The sequence below is a fragment of the Ursus arctos genome, unplaced genomic scaffold, assembly GCF_023065955.2.
Source record: "Ursus arctos isolate Adak ecotype North America unplaced genomic scaffold, UrsArc2.0 scaffold_12, whole genome shotgun sequence".
NCBI classification, from domain to species: domain Eukaryota; kingdom Metazoa; phylum Chordata; class Mammalia; order Carnivora; family Ursidae; genus Ursus; species Ursus arctos.
Genome location: NW_026622786.1, coordinates 71,887,554 through 71,908,587, shown reverse-complemented (window position 1 = coordinate 71,908,587; position 21,034 = coordinate 71,887,554). Strand labels below are relative to the sequence as shown.

The following is a 21,034-nucleotide window of genomic DNA, read 5'->3' as shown; positions in this document are numbered from 1 at the left end:
AAATTAAACTTTTAAGGTTTAAATAAAACCAAAGTTTTAAGTTTGTAGATGAATAAATGTAATATTAATTTAAAACCCAAGGTGCTAGAGTCTTCTCTGTTCACAAAATCTGGCCTCAGACCTGAAAAAAAATCACACCGATGCTATTATTATATATATTTAACCAATGAAGAACTGAAGCTCAGAAAGGTTCAGACAGCAGCAATCAACTCCATGCATGTCTGGCTCTAAATCCTGTGCTCTTAACCAGTGTACATATGGCTTCCCTGACTGACCACCCCCCTAAAAAGTCAGGTGACTTTGGAACTTGAGCCTCTGGGCTCAAGTACAGCAAAAATAATGTCGCTGCCTCTCTCCCAAATGTTCCCCCCAAAGAATCATTGCATCTCATTAACTCTGACTAGCTTAAGGGTCTATTCTGGAGCCAATCATTGTGTCTGGGGAAATGTGATGCTTTAATTGGCTGTGCCTGGGACTGACTGCAAGTTTGAGGTAGAGTCAACTCCACCACAAACACTTGGGCCTAGAGTAGAGACTGTGCAGTGTATGTGGGACATCATCAAGTGCACCAACATATGCATTGTGGGTGTCCCAGAAGCGGAAGAGAAAAGAAAGGGGCAGAGAGAATATCTGAAGAAATAATGGCTGAAAACTTCCCAAATTTGATGAAAGGTATGAATATAAACATCTAAGAAGCTCCATGAACTCCAAGTAAGATGAACTCAAAGAAACCCACATTGAGACACATTAGGATCAAACTTTCAAAAGACAAAGAGAGAATCTTAAAAGCAGCAAGAGAGAAACAAATCATCAAATACAACGGATCCTCAATAAGATCATACGCAGACTTCTCATCAGAAACTTTGGAGGCCAGAAGACAGTGGCCTAACATATTCGAAGTGTTCAGAAAAAACAAACAAACAAACAACAAAAAACCTGCCAACCAGGATCTGTATGTGGCAAAAATTTCTTTCAAAAGGGAAGGAGAAATTAAGACATTCTCTGATAAACAAAAACTGAAGGAATTTGTGACCACTAGATCTGAGCTGCAAGAAATGCTCAAGGGAGCCCTACAAGGTGGAATTAAAGGATACCAGACAGTAACTTGAAGCCATATACAGAAATAGAAATCTCAATAAAAGTAAATACATGGTCATTACAAAAGCTAGTATTACTGTAACAGTGGTCTGTAACTGCACTTCATGTTTTCTACATCATGGGCAGTAAGGAGAGCACTTGATGTAATGAGGGTGTTATATGTAACTGATGAATCACTAAATTCTACCCCTAAAATTAATAATACAGTATATGTTACCTAAACTGAATTTAAATAAAACATTTTTAAAAACATAAAATATGCATGTGCCTAGAAGTGCATTCATAAGGCTAAATAAATAAATATTTAAAAAAATAAAGATGGGGCGCCTGGGTGGCTCAGTTGTTAAGCATCTGCCTTTGGTTCAGGGCGTGATCCCAGAGTCCTGGGATCAAGCCCTGCATCAGGCTCCTCTGCTGGGAGCCTGCTTCTTCCTCTCCCACTCCCCCTGCTGTGTTCCCTCTCTCGCTGCCTGTCTCTCTCTCTGTCAAATAAATAAATAAAATCTTCAAAAAAATTAAAAAATAAAGAGAGTAATACATTTAAAAGAAAACACTAATTATTGGTTTAAAAGCTGGTGTTATTGTAACTTCGGTTTATAACTTCAAATTTTGTTTTTGACATAATTTAAGAGACTAAAGAATTTAAAAGAATTATTAGTTTATGTTTTGGGGCACACAATGTAAAGATGTAATTTTGTGGCATCAACAACCAAAAGGGGTGGGAACAGAATTGAAAAGGAACAGAGTTTTTGTATAGTATTAAACTGTTCAAATTAGAGTGTTCAACTTCAGGATGTTAAATGCAATCCCCATGGTAACCACAAAGAAAATAGCTACAAAACATAAAAGGAAAAAAGAAAGGAATGTAAACATTTTACTACGAACAAAAATCAACTAAACACAAGAGAAGACAGTAATGTAGGAAACAAGAAACAAAAAAAGCTATGGGTCATATAAAAAACAAATAGCAAAATGACCAAAGTAAATCCTTCCTTATTGGTAATTACTTTACATGTAAATGGGTTAAATTCTCCAATCAAAAGACAGTCTGGCAGAATGGATAAAAACACTTGATTCCACTAAGATGCTGTCTACCAAAGACTCACTTTAGATCCAAAGGCACAAATAGATTGAAAGTGAAAAGACAGAAAAGATATTCCACACAAACAGTAGCCAAAGGGAGTAAAGATAGCTCTCCTAATATCAGACAAAATAGACTTTAAAGCAAAAAATATTTACAGACTACTAGGGGTATTAGCAAGTGATAAGGAAGTAAGGAAAATGCAAGCCAGTGACTACAGAGCCTTAAATGACAGGTTAGGTATTCTTTCTGCAGTGAGGACTATCCAGCAGGGACGACTGCTAATCCCAGATGAGAACTGAAACGGGAAGAGTATGGAGGAAGTGGACTTGGTTGAGGAGGTATTTCAGTTTACACTCAGAGAACACGAAATCTTTTCCCATAAATGACTTGACTTGAAATATCCCTTATAGAGCTTGCCTCTGAAGATATATCTCAAAGAGTTAGACATGATTTTTGAAAGTATAAAATGAAAGGCTTAAGTTTGCCTGAGCTCCAGCACCTATTGTCCAAAGAATAAAAGAACAACTTGATAGATTTTTGTCCCAGTTGCTTTTGATCTAAGTGGTTTTTAAGAAAGCCAGTATAAGGGGGCTATATAATAATAATAATAATAATAATAATAATAATAATAGTTATTATTATCATTATTATACTAACCATTTAGTGAGCACTTGCTGTGAGCCAGGTACCATAAGTCTCTTCTCATCCAATACTCAAAACAACCCTGTGGTGATATATGTTCAGTTATTATCCTTTTCTCATAGATTAAAAAAACGGAGTCTAAGAGAGGTCACAGAATTATATGCAGCATTACTTAAAGCTCTGTGCTTCCTGTTTCAAAGTCCCGTTCTCAGCCCCCACACTTCACACACATAAGCAGTTGCACTAGACAGAGAGAATATAGCACTGCCCACCCCCCCTTCCAGGGTGATGGGCTGACAAGAAAGGAACTGCTTGACTTTTTTGTGTCTCAATTTGTTCAGCAATAAATGGAAATAAAAACTGCATCTTTTTTGAGCAGAGTGATGGGAGATACTTGACTGGATTTCAAAGGAGGCAGCTCAACCATGATGGAAATGGGAGGCTGGTTAAGAGAGTGTAGTTCTGTTGGCAGCCCAGCTGCAGCTGCCTCATCTAGACAATGGGCATAATCATAATCGTATCTACCCCCTAGGGTGTTTCTAAAGATCTAATGTATAATAGATGTCACAGATTTAGAACAGTGCTTCACAGGGGTGCCTGGGTGGCTCCGATGGTTAAGGGTCTGCCTTCAACTCAGATCATGATTTCCAAGCCCTGGGATGGAGCCCTGCTCAGCAGGCAGCCTGCTTCTCCCTCTGCCTCTGCCCCTCCACCCTGGCTGTGCTCTCTCTTTCGCTGTCTCTCAAATAAATAAATAAATAAAATCTTTAAAAAAAAAAAAAAAAAGAACAGTGCTTGACAAATAGTACTCATTATCTAAACACCAGCTGCTATTGGTATTAAAGATAGAAACTAGGCCACCACGGATCATTGTGGCCATAAATATATGTAACCTCCAAGCAGAGAGAGGAGAGAAGCCCACAATCATCTTGGCTTCCTTTCAGTTGGCATTTGGTTTGGAGGATCAGCTCGCTATAATCTTGGCCAACAGAAAGGAGAATTCAAAGATATGACTCGGATGGAGAAAGAAAATGTTGGGAAATGATAATAGTTCCTATTTTTTATCATTTCCAAGAGTATACCACTTGTTCTTGTCTAACCCTCACAGATCTCTGGGGTAAGTATTCTTTTTTTTTTACGATTTTCTTTATTTATTTGTCAGAGAGTGAGGGAGAGAGAGAGAGAGCACGAGCAGGGTAAGGGGCAGAGGGAGAAACAGACTCCCCACTAAGCAAGGTGCCGATGTGGGACTCAATCCCAGGACCCTGTGATCACAACCTGAGCCGAAGGTAGACGCCTAACCCACTGAGCCACCCAGGCATCCCTGGGGCAAGTATTCTTACCCGTGTCCCCTGTCTTAGCTTCCACTCCCACCTCTGTAAAAAGACGGTAAAAACTGATGGGGATTTGTGTTTGGGCAATATGCCCCCAGAGCCTGTACTTCTAACCCCTATCCTCATGCTTCTTGAGGACCTGCCACTGAGAACCAGATGTCAAGGTCAGGTGTCCCCAAGGCTATAGTGTGGGGGGGAGGGGACTGAGACACACTATAAATTACATCATGATCTGCACTAAGGTGTGTGGAAATAAATTATAAGCCTCAAATACTTTGATATACCTTGTTTACAATTAGATTTTAAACCCTAGGCCACAAGTATCAGTGATACTTCATGAGAAACTTTGAGTGCAGCCTGTTGGCACAAGCGATTTTGAAATACAAAACACTAAAAAGTCTTCTTTCCTCTGCTTAGAAAGAAAGGAAAGCGGTGAGAGAATATTTACCTGCCAGTTTTTATAAAGTTTAGGTTAAACCTATCCTTATCCTTCATACTTCTTTCTATCCAAAAGAGCGATTGAATTCTGAAGACCCCTTATGAGGAAAGGCAATGAAATCTTGTGTTTCATAACTGTCTTTCATGGGTTGTTGAAACCTTACAACTTTATTTTTATTACAGAAAACTATAGATGTTGAAATGTGGAGAGTTGTGTTGGTCCCCTCAAAGTTGTAAAATATGACACGGGAGGTTGGATCTGCTCACCAACCGGTGGTAACTAACCTGCTGACCATAACTACAGATGACAATCAACACGAAATACCAAAACTGTGAAGTCTCATCTCACATTTAAAAACAAACAAAAGTCCTCATGTAATGTACAGGCCCTACATGACCCGGCACTGACCTCATCTACTCGTCCCCCCCGGGTCCAGTTGCCTTGGCCTCCTTGCTGGTCCTCCAACACACCAAACATGGTCCTGCCTTAGCACCTTAGAACTTGCTGTACCTTAACTTAGGTTTTTTTTCCCGCAGACATGTATATGATTTGCTCTCTCCCTCACTTGTCTGTGTTCAAGTATCACTACCTCAGAGAGGCCTTCAAATTATCTCATCTAAAACTGACCTATCTGCACCTGCCCTCACAATCCATCGTCCTCTCTCTTTAGATTGCCTTTTCCCCCCATAACACAAACCACCATCTGATACTTTATTATGCACTTGTTGATTGCTTATTTGGTCCTCCCCCTCCTCAGAATGTAAGCTCCATGAAGGCCTATCTTTATTATTCCCAGCCCTGGAATAATGCCAGACACCCAGTAATTGGTCAGTAAATGAACGAAGCAAAACAAAAGAAAAGATCTGAGTTCCAAGACAGGAAACAGCTTGCACCGGGAATCCATCACCAGGTGGTTCAGGAGATGCCCACCGTCAGAGCCAGTGAGAATGGAAGAAATCCCTAGGAAATCATAGAAATCTCGGGGGCGAGCACCAGACTTTCCCAATAGGGTTGAAGGGGGAATGTGGACTAACTCCAGCCGATGGTGGCTTTACAGATATATTATCTTATTTCATCTTAATATCACCACAGATGAGGAACTGAAGATCAGAAAGGTGATTTCTTCAAGGTTATTCTGCTAAGTAGCACCTTCTTTCCAAGACGCCACGTTGCTTAGGAGAAAGCTTGACAAAGAGCATGTGCCCAGTTAAGTAACAGTTGAAGGAATTAATGGACACTTTGTAGAGACAGTGACAGTTAATTTAATCTACTTGAGATCAAATGGCCTTATACAGAGAGCAAAGGCAGCCAGGAGAAAGAAGGAGCTTGAACAAAGTTTTGAGTTAGTTGCGTTCCAGGAGCTGTTCGGGAAACACTGAGCACATGACTGTGGCTGGATCCTAGAGTGCTGAAGGAGCATATTGGGAGACAAGGTTTCCAAGGACCAGAATGTGAAAGATCTTGACGGCTAGGTTAAGGAATCTGGGCTTTATCATGAGATAGTAGGGAGCATTAAGCCATAGAATGATATGGTCAGACACTGCTTTAGGAAGGTTATTCTGGGATGCCTGGGATAGGGTCACCCAATGGATTTGTTGTAATAGTCCCAGTGAAGGGTTATCTCCCAAAGCAATCCATTCTCTCTGAACCTCTGAGAGGTCGAGGTTATCACCTGCCCTAAGTGTTCACACAACAGCCACTAGTTGGCAGCAATGTTCCAAGGAGCAGCTTCCCCAGGACGGTGATGGAATTATCTATCACCTGGTGGAAAACAAGTGGCAGGGTGATCTGAGTGGAGGCAACCCAAGGGCCCATAGGGGAAGGAGTATGTGGAAGCCAGAGCCAGAGTGATCAATGCCTAGAGGATGGTTAGGGTGAGGTGGGGGCAGTGGTGACTGCTGAGGCTGCATCTGAGTGCTAGAAACTGATTCTGAATGGCCTTGAATTTCTGGAGTAAGGAAGCTGGGCATTATCCTAAGGGAAATGGGGACCCAAGGAAGGGTTTAAGTAGGAGAGAGACATGACCAGATGTGCATTTTATAAAGATTTGCAGGGGTGCTTGGCTGGCTGTCAGTAGAGCATGAAGCTCTTGATCTTGGGGTTGTGCACTCAAGCCCCACACTGGGTATAGAGATTACTTAAAAAAAAAAAAAAAGATTCGCGGCGTGGAGAATAAGGGGAGACAGAAAGCAGAAGGAACAGTGAGGAGGTGCTGCAGTGATCCTGGGCGAGAGACGATGCGTACCCAGCACCAGGGCCAGCAACTGCAATGGACAGAATGGGTCAGATCTGTAGATGATTTAGGAAATAAAAATCGTAGGATGAGGAAGGGGGCATTAAAAATGTTCTGACAGAAGAGAATGAATATGCTTTCCCTATTATTAAATACACATGCTGAATTGTTGGATTTCTGCCTAGAACTGCACTGGAAAAACTCAGATTGTGGAATTTAGCACTGAGTCTAAATTCTAGTCCACTCACTCCACAGCCCTGACCGGAGTCCGCGGCGGGATCCTGGGGATAAAGGGATGCCTCAGCAGTGGCCTCCCCTGTCTGGTGGAAGGACACCAACGCCTGCACAGTTGATGGAGGAAAGACAGGGCGCTGTGGGGCCCCGCGGCGTAACCTGACCCAGGTTTTCAGGGAGAGACTTCGGAGCCGAGGATATCAGATGAAGGGTCTCACGAACCATCAGCGAACTAAACCAAGTCCTGGAAAAGAAGGTGGCCGAGGGCAGCGTCGTTACCTATTTACCCCTTTCCGTCAGAAGCTGTACACGTCACCTTGCGGGCGATGAGAATGGCGGGCGAGCTACACTCGCCAGCGGCCGGCGCTAAACCAGCGCAGACGCACGTCCCCGCGCGCAGCCCTACGAGGGGCTCCGGCGCCGCGCGCCGAGCAGCCCGGCTGTGATTGGTGGCGGCCTGGGGCCCGCCCCTCGCCAGCCAACAGTGTGGCTGATTGGTGGAGACACCGCGGAGCCCCGCCCTTCCTGCGAGGCGACGAAAGAACCACGACCGAGCGGGTCCCGGAGCACCGCTGCTGGGGTCTGGGGAGGACGATCGATCGTCCCGGCGATGGTGGCCTGCGCCGTCGGCAGAAAAGGCGTCGAGGGAACGGAAGCTGTGCCTCCCGGAGCATTGTGGGTCACGGCTGGGGCGGGTCCGGGCTCTCGGCGCCTGCGCGCACTGCGCGCTTTGGGAAATGGCTGGTGGCGGGCGCGTAGGGGCAATCTCAGTGCGGACAGGGAGCCAGGCAGTGGGTTCTCGGGCCTTTTCACACCCGGGTCTGGAGCCTTGGGGCGGGGCGGGACTGGGGTGCTGTGGGCTCTGCTCAGCTTCGGGGCTTCGGGCTCATGGGCGCCATCGTCTTTGCATCCTTGGTGCGCTCCTCCCTACCCGGACCATCCCTGATGTGTTTCCTTGGATCCGGTGGCAACAGTCGCCAGGAGTGCCGCCATGAGCATTTGAGAGACCGGAGCTCACCCCCCCTCCTCCCCCGGCATTCTGGGTCCCTAACCCTCCTCTTTGCACTGCCCCTCCAGGGGTCCCCTCGAAGCTTACAAAAATAACTGCTTTCAAAGGAACCCTTTTGGGGACACGTAAGGCTTCCTCCGTCACACTTAACCTCTCACCTGGCCCCAAACCGTCGGGCTTACTTAAGCCTTCCGGCTCCAGCGAGGCTAACCCTTTTCCGAACCACACTCCGCATTTGTGAGATGGATGGATAATGCCGCAGATTTTTTGTACCTAATGATAATGGACATAGGCACTTCCATTTACTAAGTACCTGTTTTCCTTTCTCCCTCCTACAACCACTCTTCGTGCCAAGGAAATTTTATAGCTCCGAGTGCAATTCTGAGGGCTTCTACAGGCAAATTCCACCCCCCCTTTCAACCCCCCCCCCGATTTTCTCAGCAGAAGCTCTAGGAACGAATTTCCTTGGTGCTTTATTTCACCAACTATTTTCCAAGTGCCCGCTGTGTGCCAAGCCCACCTTTAATGCCAAAGACCCTGATGAACCAAATTGACTTCTTTCCATGAAATTAATACTAGAGGGAGAAATTAGTAGTTGTAGGTAAAGGGTGGAAGGGTATATAGTACCACAGGAAAGAACAGATGAAGCTCTTGAAATTTCTGGGTGGGGGTGGGAGTGGGAGTCAGAAGTTTTAGAGAGGCCACAGCAGCCATCTAAGCTGGATCAGAGGGGGCATTTCCAAATGAAATGGAGAAAGGCAGCTTGACAGTGCTCACCCGGCCCCTTTGGTCGCGGGGGAGGGGGTAGTAGAAGGACTCAGGTATGGGGTAAGGGTTGTGTAGTGTAATTGTTAAAAGTAGGGGTTCTAGAATGGTTTGCTGTGAGGCTTCGGGCCTCTCTGAGCCTGTCAAGTGCAGACATATACCTACCTCACATTCAAGATAATGCGTATCAAGGCCTGAGCATCAAGGTTAGCACGTAAGTATCATTTTTTGAATACCAGCTATCATGTGAAGGAGAACAATGCCTTGAATGCCAGGATATTTAGATTTTCTCTGGGTAGTAAGGGGTCATACAGATTTTTAAGCAACAGAGGGTCTCCCAACCAAGTACTAAGCAGGCCCGACCCTGCTTAGCTTCTGGAGATCAGGTGAGATCGGGTGCATTCATGGTAGAGGGTGTTGATCAGAAGTGCTTGGAAAGGACTGGATCCCGAGTCACCAAGTCCAAAGTCACTATCGCAGTTGCTTCTCTCCCATTCCATCCAAATCTCCCTAAACGCACAAGCATTTCAAGACCATGTTTCTAAAAACCAGCCATTTATGTCTGTTTAGGTAAGTTACAGAAGGAGTAAGGTGGTGTATTTACAAGTTGGTTTGTCCAGATATACTATAACTTAGTGTCTGTATTTAATATTGACAACCAAAAATATATATAAATATCTTCCATCTATACACAGCAGGGCAGGAGTGTCCATGTCTTCTTGAGCAGTGAGTTCTCAGCCTCCCATGGCCCTCCTCTCATGGTGATCGTCTGGCCCTCAGTGCAAAGGAGACTAGAAGCTGGTAGCCCGTCTGGCCCTTCCCCTCTCCTCCCTGCACTCCAGTGCTCCCAACTGGTCTCACACAAGGCAAAATTACTTTGAGTGGTCGGGTAGGAAGAGATGGGTATGGGCGAACCCCAATGGAGCCTGAACCTTAGGGTAGGGAGATCCAGGCCTCAGAAGAGAGTGGCCACAGCTACCTCTTGGGGTAGAAGCCTCATAGTTCATAGTTCGATTAGTGTGTCCTTGGTCATAGGTCCAGCCCTACAGATTAGCGTGGTGAAGAAGGCGAGTGTCTAGGCAGGGCTTGGGCCCCACCTTCAGGTACTGGGCCATTCAGGGTGAAGCCTGGGGTGCAGATACGGGAGACTGGCTGATAAAAAATAATAACAAAATCAGTAATAAAAAAAATTATAAAACTTGTTGCTTGTCTGAATAGATCTGAGCAACAGTCTTGTTTTTGTTAAAATCCTGGAGCCATTAAAGTCCTGAATACTCTTCTGGACATCATTGTTGGCTGAAGAAAGGAGCCCCAGGCCCAGCTCTGCTGAAATCTGTCAGTTTGGAAATCTCCAGGTGCCTGTGCTCCAAGAGATCCCTGGAGCTGCTGGGAGCAGGCCAGGCTGGTGGTGTGGGGCGCCTCACACTTGCGAATCGGCCCCCAAGGGGTGGAAGAGCTCCTCGGGTGTCTTGTCACTTTGGCTGGCTCCCCCCTGCCGGAAACCGGAAGCAATCTCATCAAAGGTCCGGCCTTTGGTCTCAGGAACTTTGAAGTAGGTGAAGATGAAGAACAGAACCAGGAGCACGGTGAAGATGATGAAGACGTACGGACCGCACAGTTGCTGAAAGACACACAGATACACTTGGTTGGAGTACTGACCCTACATCCTGGCTGTAGGGCCTTGTAGGACTTGGGGCCTTTGACTGAAAAAGGGAAGAGCTACCCACAACCCAGAGTGCTGGGATGATTAAATGAGTCTGCCTGCACCTGGCGTGTAATGGGCTCCAGGGAGCAGGGTCCCCCCGCAGAGCAGAATGGAGACAATTCAAAGCGAAGGAAAGAACCCCGGAATTGAGGTCAGCGTTTTTAACTGCGTGACCTGGGCTTCTGAGCCTCAATTTCCTCCTCAGCAGGATTCTGATGAGAAGAGCTGGGAGAGCACTTTGCACAGCAGTACGGGGTCCTGCATGCAGGAGAGGAACAGTGAGCATGGAGACACTGGCAGTTCTCACCTCGACATACTGGAAGCACATGCCCACAATGAAATTTGAGGTCCAGTTTGAGAAGCCAGCAACAGCAATGGCAGCTGGGCGAGGACCCTGGCTGAAGAGTTCAGCCACAATGAACCATGGGATGGGGCCAGGGCCCACTTCAAAGAAGGCCACAAAGCCAAAGATGGCCACAATGCTGAGATAGGACATCCAGGGCAGCTTTTCCTGTTGAGGACGAGAGAGGGGCGGACAGTTAGATTAGGCTGTGTTGGGTGCTCCGAGGAAACAAACGGCAGCGGTAGTCCAGGGCAGGGCTAAGAGTCCTGGGCTAGGAGGCCTGGGGCTGATCCTGGATTTGCCACATGACTTAGGGACCCTCACTGGGTCTCACTTTCGTCACCTGAACAAAATGATCTAAGTCCTGCAGGACAGGTGTGAGCTGGAGTGTACCCTGTGGGAACGGTAATGTGGGGTGTGCGTGGGAGGGGCTAAGAGGAGGTCCCTGTGGTCCCGTGGCTCTGGAGGCAAAGCAGTCAGCCGGAAGCAGAATGATGTGGAGGAACATTTCTGGGGTAAGTGTTAAAGACTGTAAGGTGCTCAGGGCCAGCAGGGTAGGCCCCAAGCACGTGGCCCTATATAATCATTCTCTTCAAGGAAGCCGCCGTGGAAAAGCTACAAGCTTTGGTTCTGATCCCAGATCTGTCACGCACCCCTTGCAGCCTGCTGGACCTCTCAGCAATCACCAGACTTTCCAGACTTTGGTTAAGCTGTCAAATGAGCATACTGCTGCTTCCTTGCCCAGAGGGCGGACAAATGAGTGTCCATGCAGGGAGAGTGGCCAGCACACCATTACCACGGTGGTTACAGTCACAGGCTTGAGGCCAGCCGACCTGAGGCCGGTTCCTGGCTTTGTCCTTTATCTGCTGCCTTCCTGACCTCGTTGGGACTACGCTTCCTCACTTGTGAACCGGGAATACTAACTGAACCACACGGGGCAGTGGTGAAACCGAGAGAAGGCATGCTTCCATGTCTTGGTGGGGAGGTGGGTCATACTCTCTAGGGGCTCTTCTGGAGATAAACTAAGGCCACGGATGCATACTTTGAAAGGCTTAGTACCAGCAGAGCAATTCCTGGGGAGAGGGACTTGGGTTCGGGGGCCAGCGGGGCTGCAGTGAGAAAGCACCAAACAGGGAGGAGCCAGGGCACGACGGGGCGTGAGTGGGTGGAAGGAGACAGCCTAGGGGGCCAGGTCAGACCCAAGCCCATGGGGTTGGGGAGAAGGGGGCGGAACTAGGGAGAGGGCAGCCCCCACCTGGGCTCTGAATGCCACTGGCCAGGCTGGGGCTGCCATAGCACTCTGGGACCGATAGCTCTTGGGAGCTGTCCCCACCCCTACCGCCCCACTCCCAGAGCGTGGTCACTCACCAGCAGTGCCAGCGCGATGGTCATGAGCACGGCACAGCCCGCCATGCCGGCCAGGCCGATGAGGTGCAGGGTCCGCCGGCCGGCTCGCTCCACCACAAACAGCTGCGGGCAGACACAGGGTCAGTGCCGCCCCCATCCAGAGGCTCGTCCCCGGTGTGGGGAAAGCCACGAGGCCCTGCAGAGACCGGGGAAGACGGTACCGCCTCCTCCGTGGGGCTCAGCTTAGGGACCACATAGGCTCTGAGGGGCAGAGGGCTGGCTCTAGACAGCAGGACAGGGAGTGAAAGCTGGCCCCAGAGAGCCAGACAGCGGCGCTTCCCGGCTGTGACTCTGGGCCAGCCACTGTACTTCTCTGGGCATCAGTGTCATGGGCTGTTGGACGTGAGTAATGAATCTGACAGGCCTGTGACGGTGAGATGAGACAGCACTTACAAAGAACCTGACACACGCTCAGGTCACGGGAAGCGCTGCTGTTCAGTCATGAGGCCCTGCGGCCACCCTGAGCCGGACCCTGACAGCTGACCGGGGGTGGGCCCTGGCGCAGACTCACCGACACGACAGTGAAGGCTGTGTTGACTATGCCGGAGCCAATGGTGGCATACACAGGCTGCTGCACCCCCGCCTTCTCGAAGATGCTCGTGGAGTAATAGAAAACCTAGGGGACAGAGAAGTAGTTGGGGCTTGGCTGAGTGCTGTGGCCCTTCTCCCGCCTCTGCCCTTGCAGGTGCCGGACACACAGTGAGGACAGAATGAAGGCGACACAGCACCAGGGCCCTGTGGGGTCTGGTTCCTTTGGCAGGGGCGTGTTTGTTTTCAGCTGGGGATCTGGTCGCAGCACACACTTGACCACAGGGCTTGGCCGGGGCCCACGGGGAAGGGCGGGCGAGGGGGCACTCACGGCATTGATGCCCGACAGCTGCTGGGACAGCTGCAGCACCACGGCGATGAGGATGGGCTGGCGGTAGGCGGGGGAGCGGAACAGCTCCAGGATGGTGACCTTCTTCTCCCGCATCATCTGCCGACTCTCCTCCTTCATCTCCTGCAGGTCACGGGTCACGTCCGCCGTCCCGCGCAGCTTCTTCAGCACTGGGGAGACCGGAGGGAAGGTGGGGGTGGCTCAGAGCAGGAAGAGGGCCAGGGCCAAGGGGCGGGGAGGAGGGCAGGGCCCTGCCCGTACCGCTCTTGGCCCGGTTCTCCTCGTTGCGGTTGATGAGCAGGAAGCGGGGGCTCTCGGGGCAGAAGGGCAGCAGCACGCACTGCAGCAGGGCCGGGATGAAGATGACACTCAGCAGCAGGGGCCACAGGTCCTCGTTGCCCATGATGGAGTCCAGGCCGAACACCTGCGGGGAGCAGGGATGGAGGAAGACGCCCCGGGCACCCCAGCCCTGGCTCCCGCTCCCGGCCCCACTGTACCCGGGGGCCTTTGCATGCTTTGGGGAGGCGCTGCCGGGAAGGCAAGGCTTAGCTTCTCTGAACCTCAGTTCCCGCATTTGTCACATGGGGAAAGGGGAACCTACTTCACGGCCCAAGTGGGAAGACAAATGGCATGGCTACAAATGTGGCAGGCGAGTCACAGGGTGTGGGGGCTTTGGGGGAAGGGAAAGCCTTCTGGAGAGAAGGTGGTGTATATATAAAGGCATAAGGCCTGGAGGCCTGAGACGGCCGGCACGTGGAGGTACCAGTGGGCCCCCCCGAGGCTGGATCCCCAGGGGAAGGACAGGACCCAAGGCAGAGTAGGCTGGGATGAGACGGGTCAAGTCATCTGGACTTGGCTCTCATACTGGGGAGGCCTTGGGAAAATCGTGAGTGGCGGAGTGTTCTCCGGGATCCGGGCCTACCGGGACGGGTGCCACGAGGCCGTCCTTTGCTGCAGGGCTGTGGAAGGCTGGATGAGAATTCTAATCGGGGAGTCACGTGGACACAGACACCAGAGCCAGCGAAGCTGTGGGGTGCACGCAGTGCGAGCAAACAGACCCTGCCCCAGCTTACCTGGGCGATGAGGATGCCGACGACGATGCCCAGCTGGTGCAGGGTGCCCAGGGCCCCGCGAAGGGCCGTGGGGGACACTTCCCCCACGTACATGGGCACGAAGCCTGTGGTCAGGCCGCAGTACACACCGATGATGAAACGGCCCAGGATCAGCATCTCAAAGGACTTGCCCAGTTTCGAGAAGCCCATGAGCACAGAGGACACGAAGGCCAGAAGGTTCATCATTAGCATTGAGTTGCGCCTGGGGGCGGGGTCACAGGTCAGGTGGGTGCCCGGATCTCCCCAGATTCCCAGGGGCAGAGGTCAGAGGCAACACCCTGAGCAGGTAGGGAAGTCTCCCTCCCTCCCATCTGGGACACCCCGGCCAGGGCCAGGACCCCTTCTGCTCACCGGCCAAAGCGGTTAACAAAAAGGCCCACAGAGAAGGAGCCGATCATGCCTCCTACAGAGAAGATGGCCACGGAGAGGGACCACAGCGTGGTGAGCGTGGCCGGCGAGATGCGCTCCCCATAGCGGTGGATCCATGTCTGGTTGTAGAACTCCTCAATCACCTGCAGGAGGAGAAGCGGCCTGCTGAGCGAGGGGGGCCCCCAGCTGCCCTGTTCCCACTGACCACAGGCTGCCGAAGAGGGCCCAGCACTCGGCCGGGCCCCGAACTCACTGTACACCTTGTGTCAAGTCCCTCCCTTTTGTGGGCCTCAGTTTCCCCGGGTGAGAAACAAGGGGCTGCGCTCCTTCTCTAAGAGCGGTGCCGGCTCTCATGCTTCCCCCGGGTGTGGTTTCCAGTGCCTTCGGGGGACACGTGGTCAACAGAACTTGGTTGGGGTGAGTGGACAGCAAGCAAATGGCCCACGGTGGAAGTTCAGGCACAGCACAGGGAGAGGTTCGGGGAGAAAGGACCTTCTCCTCCCACTTGGCCCCCTTCTCTTCAAGGCGCCTAAGGCCCTAGGCTCCTGCCACCTGCGCCCTCTCCCCCACCCCCTTGCTGGGGAGGAAATACAGCTGGACAGATGGTTCCCGGTTCTAGACGCTCTGGGACAAAGGGACGGGCAGGCTCACTGACTCACTGACTTTACACCCAAGGGCCTGGTGTGACCAACTGGCAGACAAGACATGCTTCTGAGCCTCACGTGATTGCTTTCTGACCCCTAGGCCCAGCTACTTGTGGGAGTTCCACCCCGAAGGACCCGTGGCCTCCTCCCCTCTGCCAGGTGCCAGGCTGGGAGGTATGGGGAAGGCTAAGGACAAGGAAGCGGTTCCAGGAACTGGAAACACCTGTCCTGGAGGCCCGCCCCCCAGCCCTGCCCCCACCCAAGGGAGGGCCTGGCCTGATCCACCGGTTCTGCGTGAGCACATTCACCGCACTCTCAGGCAACACACACACCCCCCCAGGGCCACAGGACTGGCCTGACGCACCCAGCCCCATGCGTACCTGGGCACAGACCCAACATACCCAGAAACAGCTTCCTATGCACACACGCTGTCTCACACACATACTGGTGCTCACGATCTGAATACTCCTGGTTTCAGCCAGTCACAAACCTGCGTGTCCCTCTTCCCTTCAACCACCCGCAGCTCAAACTCAGCTCCTTGCGCACCTAGCCCGTGCCCAGCCGGTCCTGGCAGCCTTCCCCACACGCATGCTCCAAGTCCCTCCTCACGCAGCGTTGTGCAGCCTCTTGCACAACCTCCATGGCACTGCTCTTGGACCTCCCTAACCCTCCCAAGTCGCAGGGGTCTAGCAGAAGAAGAGGCGGTGGGTAGCCATAATTACCAAAGGGGGAAACTGAGGCCCTTGGTCCCAGGAACGCCCATCGAGTATGCTGGGTCTGGCCCCACGGTTGCAACGGGTCCTTGGCCTCCATCTTTTTCCTGCCCTGGTGCCATGATCTGTCCCAGGTCTGGAGACACCTGACAGGCCAGGCTCCAGGGGGTTAGGATGGGTTGACATGGGGGATGGGGAGCAGAGGGAGGCAGCCCTAATGATCTACTCTGTCTGTCCCAGGGAAGCCAGAGAGTGCAGGGGTTAGGAACCTGGACAACTGAGTTCAGGTCCCAGCTCTACCACACTCAACCATGACCTCGGGCAAATTATTTCATCTCAAATTAGTGGTATCTACTTCATAGCGCTGCAGGGGATTAATGATACAGAGAGTGCTTGTGCGGTGCCTGGCACCTCCACTGAGCCAAGGGACCCCAGCAGGTTCTGGTACCGACCCAAAGGCAGTGCAGACCGCTGACAATGTCCAGCCAACCCTGCGTCCCATAATTCAAAGTCAAGGCTCCGGTCAGGTATCAGTCCGGCCTCCGCACCTCCCACATCTCTACCTCGGCTCTAGGACTCATTTCCACGTTCTCCACGGTCACTCTGCCTGAAGGGCCCAGCCTGCCTTAACCATGCTGAAACCCTCTGAGATCCAGCTCAAAAGGTCCCAGGAGTCTGTCCTTCTTGAGTTAGGGACCCCAGTGGATTCACACTGTGGCCCATCCCAGGGCCCATCCAGGGATGCCTGGTAAGTGAATGGAAGGGTGAAATGAAGAGAGGGCCTCAGGCTCTCCTCCTGGGAGGCCCTGCTTCGCTGGGGGCAGAAAGGCGGCAGATTTTAACAAAATAAAACAAAGTGCTTCTGTTCTTCAAGGGCTAACACCAACCCCAGAGGAGGACTGGTTGGGAGAAGTAATGCTCCATTTATCAGGCTCTGCAGAGAACAGGCTGTCCTGGATAAGGGGACTGTCCAGATAAATGACACTCACCCCACTGAGGACCCATCATCGGGGTGGAAATCTCTCTCCCCTCTGTCAAGCTCACTCTGCTGCCCTTGGGGCTCTCTGAAGGGGCAGGGAGAGGTATTTGCCCCAGATAACCTTTAATTTTTGCATTCTGTAGTTCTCAGGGTCTTCCTGTGCCCCCCACCTCACCCCTGTGGTTCTGATGCTGTCTCAAGAGAACTCTCCACGTTATCATTTTGGTTTTTGCCAAGAAGCCAGCTAATGGAATTGCCTGAATTGTGTGCAAAGAGTCCACAAGTGCTGAGTAAGGGCTTACTCCCTAAATGAGCTTAAAGATGTGAGGCTGGGCTTTCTGTTTTGGCAGCTCAGGTCTTGAACCCTCTTCTTGGGGCTGGCTGGAGATGTTGAGGCAGCCAATAAGAGGACCACATTCCCAGGGGCTCCCCTCCCCCAGTTAAGTGTGCTGCTTGTGATAAGTTAGAGGGACCCAACCTTGTCCACAGCTTGCTCAATGGCTCATGAACTCCCCTGCTACTCAGACCACTTCATGGGGATGGGTAAGGGTGAGCGGCCAGCCCCCTTCCCCCTCCCGGTGGCCCCGGGCTCCTCCTTTCCATCCCCCAGCAGCACTTCCTGGCCAAGCTGAGGCAGTGCAGTGGGTTCCTGCCTTTTGATCTGGCACTTGAGATTTCTGGGAAGAAGCTATGCCTGGTTTTCCATTCCTGGTGCTCGTGTGGGGACTGTGTGTCCTGTCCCTGCTGGGGGTCCATGCCCCACGTGGGGCTGAGCTGGCCCTGGGCCCAGGAAAGGCAGGGTGTCCCTGGAGAATGAGAAGAACCCTACCCGGGGAGAAGTTCTTCCACCCAGGCGGTGTCCTTGGCCCCCACCCTAGCAGTGGCTGAGTGCTCCTAAGTGAAGAAGAGTGTCCACCCTCAGAAGGACCCCACAGACCCAGTCTCCACCACAGGGTCACCGGCAGCCTCTGCGAGCCTGGCTCATGTTTGAGGCGAGGCCTGGCTCGTGCTTCTGAAAGCTCCCACCTCACATGCTCCTCACAAGCCTGGGAGATACCCTCGATCCTGCCGCCACCCCGCATCCAATCAATCACCAGGTCCAGCAGAGCCAGTTCTCCCTCCTATCTGTCCTATTCTCTACCCGGGCAGCACCTGCCCTAGGTCTCGCCTGCATTCTGCTCCTGACTCCTCCCATCCACCGCAGCGACTCTGCTTCCGTGGTCAACTACTCCCCATCGTGGCATCAAAGCCCTGCATGTCAAATGCGCCAGGCTCAGCCATCCATCTGCAGCTCTGCTCCCTTCCCAGTGCATTGCCAGCCTTCCCCCCGCCAACGGTCTGTGTGAGTGCACGCACGCTGGGGGAAAGAAGGGGACTGCCATGGCATCAGGCTCTCAGGAGTTGAGGGCTACGAAGGATCTCTTGTCCAATCACCCCTCACTGACCCTAGGGGGCAGATGCCCGCTCGGCGACACCGTAGAGGCCAGTGTGGCAAAGCAGGCCTGCTCTGGGCAGCTGAGATCCCCTGGACTAGATGGTTCCCAGTAAAAAGCTCTTCGCCAGCCTGCAATTCTCCTGGGGGTGGGGGGAGGCTTGCATCACATCTGACTCCTTGGGAATCCCCCCCCCCACCGCCGCCCAGCCCAGGCAACTGTGGGAGAAGGACCACGTGCGTGCCTGTCTGCAGAGGAAGTTCTGACTTCCTCTGTGTCTGGGCAGCATCTGTAGTCAGGGCCTGGGCATGAGGGGGAGCCTGCTGTCCTGCATACAGATGAGCTGTTCTTCACGCCACCGCTGTTCCTTCAAGGAGAGCAGCTGCCATCTTAGGAGCGCTAGGGGCACACAGGGTTTCCCGTTTCTAAGCTGTTCTAAGCTGCCTGAACACAAAGCATGATCCTAAGGAATTCACAGCCTAGAAAGGACCTGAAGGAACTAGGGGCCTGCCTCAGGGAGTCTTTCCTCGGACCCTGCCTGGCGGCCCCAGGCACAGAAACCCAGCAGGTCTACAGAGCCCCAGGACACAGACTTCAGCTCAGAAGAAAGGCTTTCTAGGCTTCAGAGGATGAGACTGCCCACCTCACAGGTAGTGAGTTCCCAGTCAGCAGGAAGCATACAAGTCAAAGTTTAGACCAGAGATTGCTGAACATTTTATGTAAGAGGCTAGGTAGAAAATATTAGGGTCTGTTGACCACCTATGGGCACAGATGATTTTTCTCCACCACCCCCAACCCTTTAAAAATGTGAAAACCATTCTTAGTGCATGGGCTGCACAAAACAGCTGCTGGTTGGATCTGGCCTCCCTGCCAACCCTTGATCTAGAATTCTAGATTACTGCCAGGAGAAGGGGTATGCTTTGGAACACCTCTGGCTGGTCTCAACATCCTTCCCCCTACCCCAGGGTCTTCTAGACCACCCTGCGGAGGAGAGTTAGAGCTCCCTCTCCAGCCTCTCTTCTCTGTCCTAGATGTTCTTGGGGGGTGAACGGGGTAAAGAGCAACCTACGCTCTGAGCTCCAGTTAGAAGGAAGGGCCATCGTGTCCAGTTCAGTCCCTCAGCCTGGCCTTGACCCCGACTTCCTATTCCCTGCTTTCCCCTCCCCGACAGCTATCCTCCGCTGTCCAGAGTTTATATCTCCGCAGCAACTCTCAGCCCCACCCCAGGGTCAGCTGGGAGTTCTAGCAGAGGCTATACAGGTAGGGCTGGACAGATAGCCCCACCTGCCAGGTGCCCTGGGGCCCCTCCTGGGGCCTGCAGAAGAGGCCCAAGAAGCCAGATGGAGCTAGAAGCTGGGCCCCAACCCACCAGGAAAGGTTCCGACCACCCACGCTGCTCCTCTGCTTCTCCAGAAGAGCCCTGACACGGCTTCTCTCCAGACCCAGGCCAGGCCTTTGCTGTGGCCTCCTCACTGCTCCCTGACCCCCAGAGCCTCCCCTGCCAGCACAGGGATCTTCCCGTCCCTGTGGCAGGCCCTGTCCACAGCCTTTCTGGGCTCCCCACTGCCCCCACCGCCACCCAGGCACCCCACATGTCTGCAGTGTCGCTTGTGCGGCTCCTCTGCCTTCTCCCTGACGAGCTGTGGGTCACCTCGCAGAGAATACACTAATACTCCTCTGGAAAGCCTTCCAGAACCCTCCCCTCCTCCTCTGCCGCAGCGGTTCGCAGACAGGGGCAATCGGCCCTGCAGAGGACCGCTGGCTGGGTGTGCTGGCCCACCAGCTGTCACACTGGCGGGAACGCTGCTCACCACGCCACACGGCACGGCCAGCCTCCCACAGCGCCACAGAACTACCTGGTCCCGAAGGTTCATGCTGAGAAAAACCCTGCTCTCCGGGCCAGGTGCCTTCTCCCTCCCCCTCCTCGGCTCCCACGGGGCCTGTCCACACTTCCGTCCATGGCTGCCCCGAGACGGCTCGTCCCGAGGAGACATGTGCTCCCTCTAGACGAAACTTCCACGTGGGGGGCATCGGTGTCACCGGGCCCCAGCACCAGGCTGGGCGTAGACAGAGTTGTTACTAACTGATAAACAAGCCACGAATCTGCGGGGCCGAAGCGGTGACGTAGCCGTGACAGGCTGCAGTGGTGTAAGAGATTGGGCAACCGCGTGTGGGAAACTGTTGCGAGGTCTGTACGTGACTGAGCTTGACTCGGCCTGGAAGTCAGAGCACGAGGGACCAGCTGGGTAGCAGCTGTAGGTGTGTGAAAGGGTGTTTGGGTACCCATCCGACTGTAGTATAAAATTGCCAGTCCTTCTATGATGGGCGAGGATGCAGACGGAGCCAGACTCTTGGATTCAAATCCCAGCTCCGCTGCTTACTAGCTGTGTGTCCTTGGTTTAATTGCTTAATATCTCTGTGCCCCACTTTCTTGTAAAACAGGGATGATAGGGCCTACCTAATGATGTTATTCCAAGACACAACTGAAGGGTGATTTCTGAAGCACTGAGGTAAGGCCTGGCACACAGTAAGCTCTAAGGGTTTGTGTTAGCCGAGACGGGTGACGGGGAGAGGGGAGGGACCCAGAAATCTCTGGATCTTGACAGAGGTAAGG

General features: G+C 52.2%; 1 protein-coding gene across 1 annotated transcript in view; it reads right to left on the bottom strand.

Annotated features, from left to right (window-relative positions):
* Positions 1 to 9,376: 9,376 nt before the first annotated feature.
* Positions 9,377 to 21,034, bottom strand: part of SLC2A1 (solute carrier family 2 member 1) — a 28,458-nt gene continuing 16,800 nt past the window's right edge. The window contains exons 3-10 of the mRNA XM_026498327.4: positions 14,634 to 14,794; positions 14,244 to 14,484; positions 13,432 to 13,594; positions 13,153 to 13,340; positions 12,805 to 12,909; positions 12,255 to 12,356; positions 10,851 to 11,054; positions 9,377 to 10,459 (exon numbers count right to left, since the gene is read on the bottom strand). Coding sequence (XP_026354112.1) covers positions 10,259 to 10,459; positions 10,851 to 11,054; positions 12,255 to 12,356; positions 12,805 to 12,909; positions 13,153 to 13,340; positions 13,432 to 13,594; positions 14,244 to 14,484; positions 14,634 to 14,794 — 1,365 coding nt within the window. The 3' untranslated portion in view covers positions 9,377 to 10,258. The remainder of the gene's footprint in view (positions 10,460 to 10,850; positions 11,055 to 12,254; positions 12,357 to 12,804; positions 12,910 to 13,152; positions 13,341 to 13,431; positions 13,595 to 14,243; positions 14,485 to 14,633; positions 14,795 to 21,034) is intronic.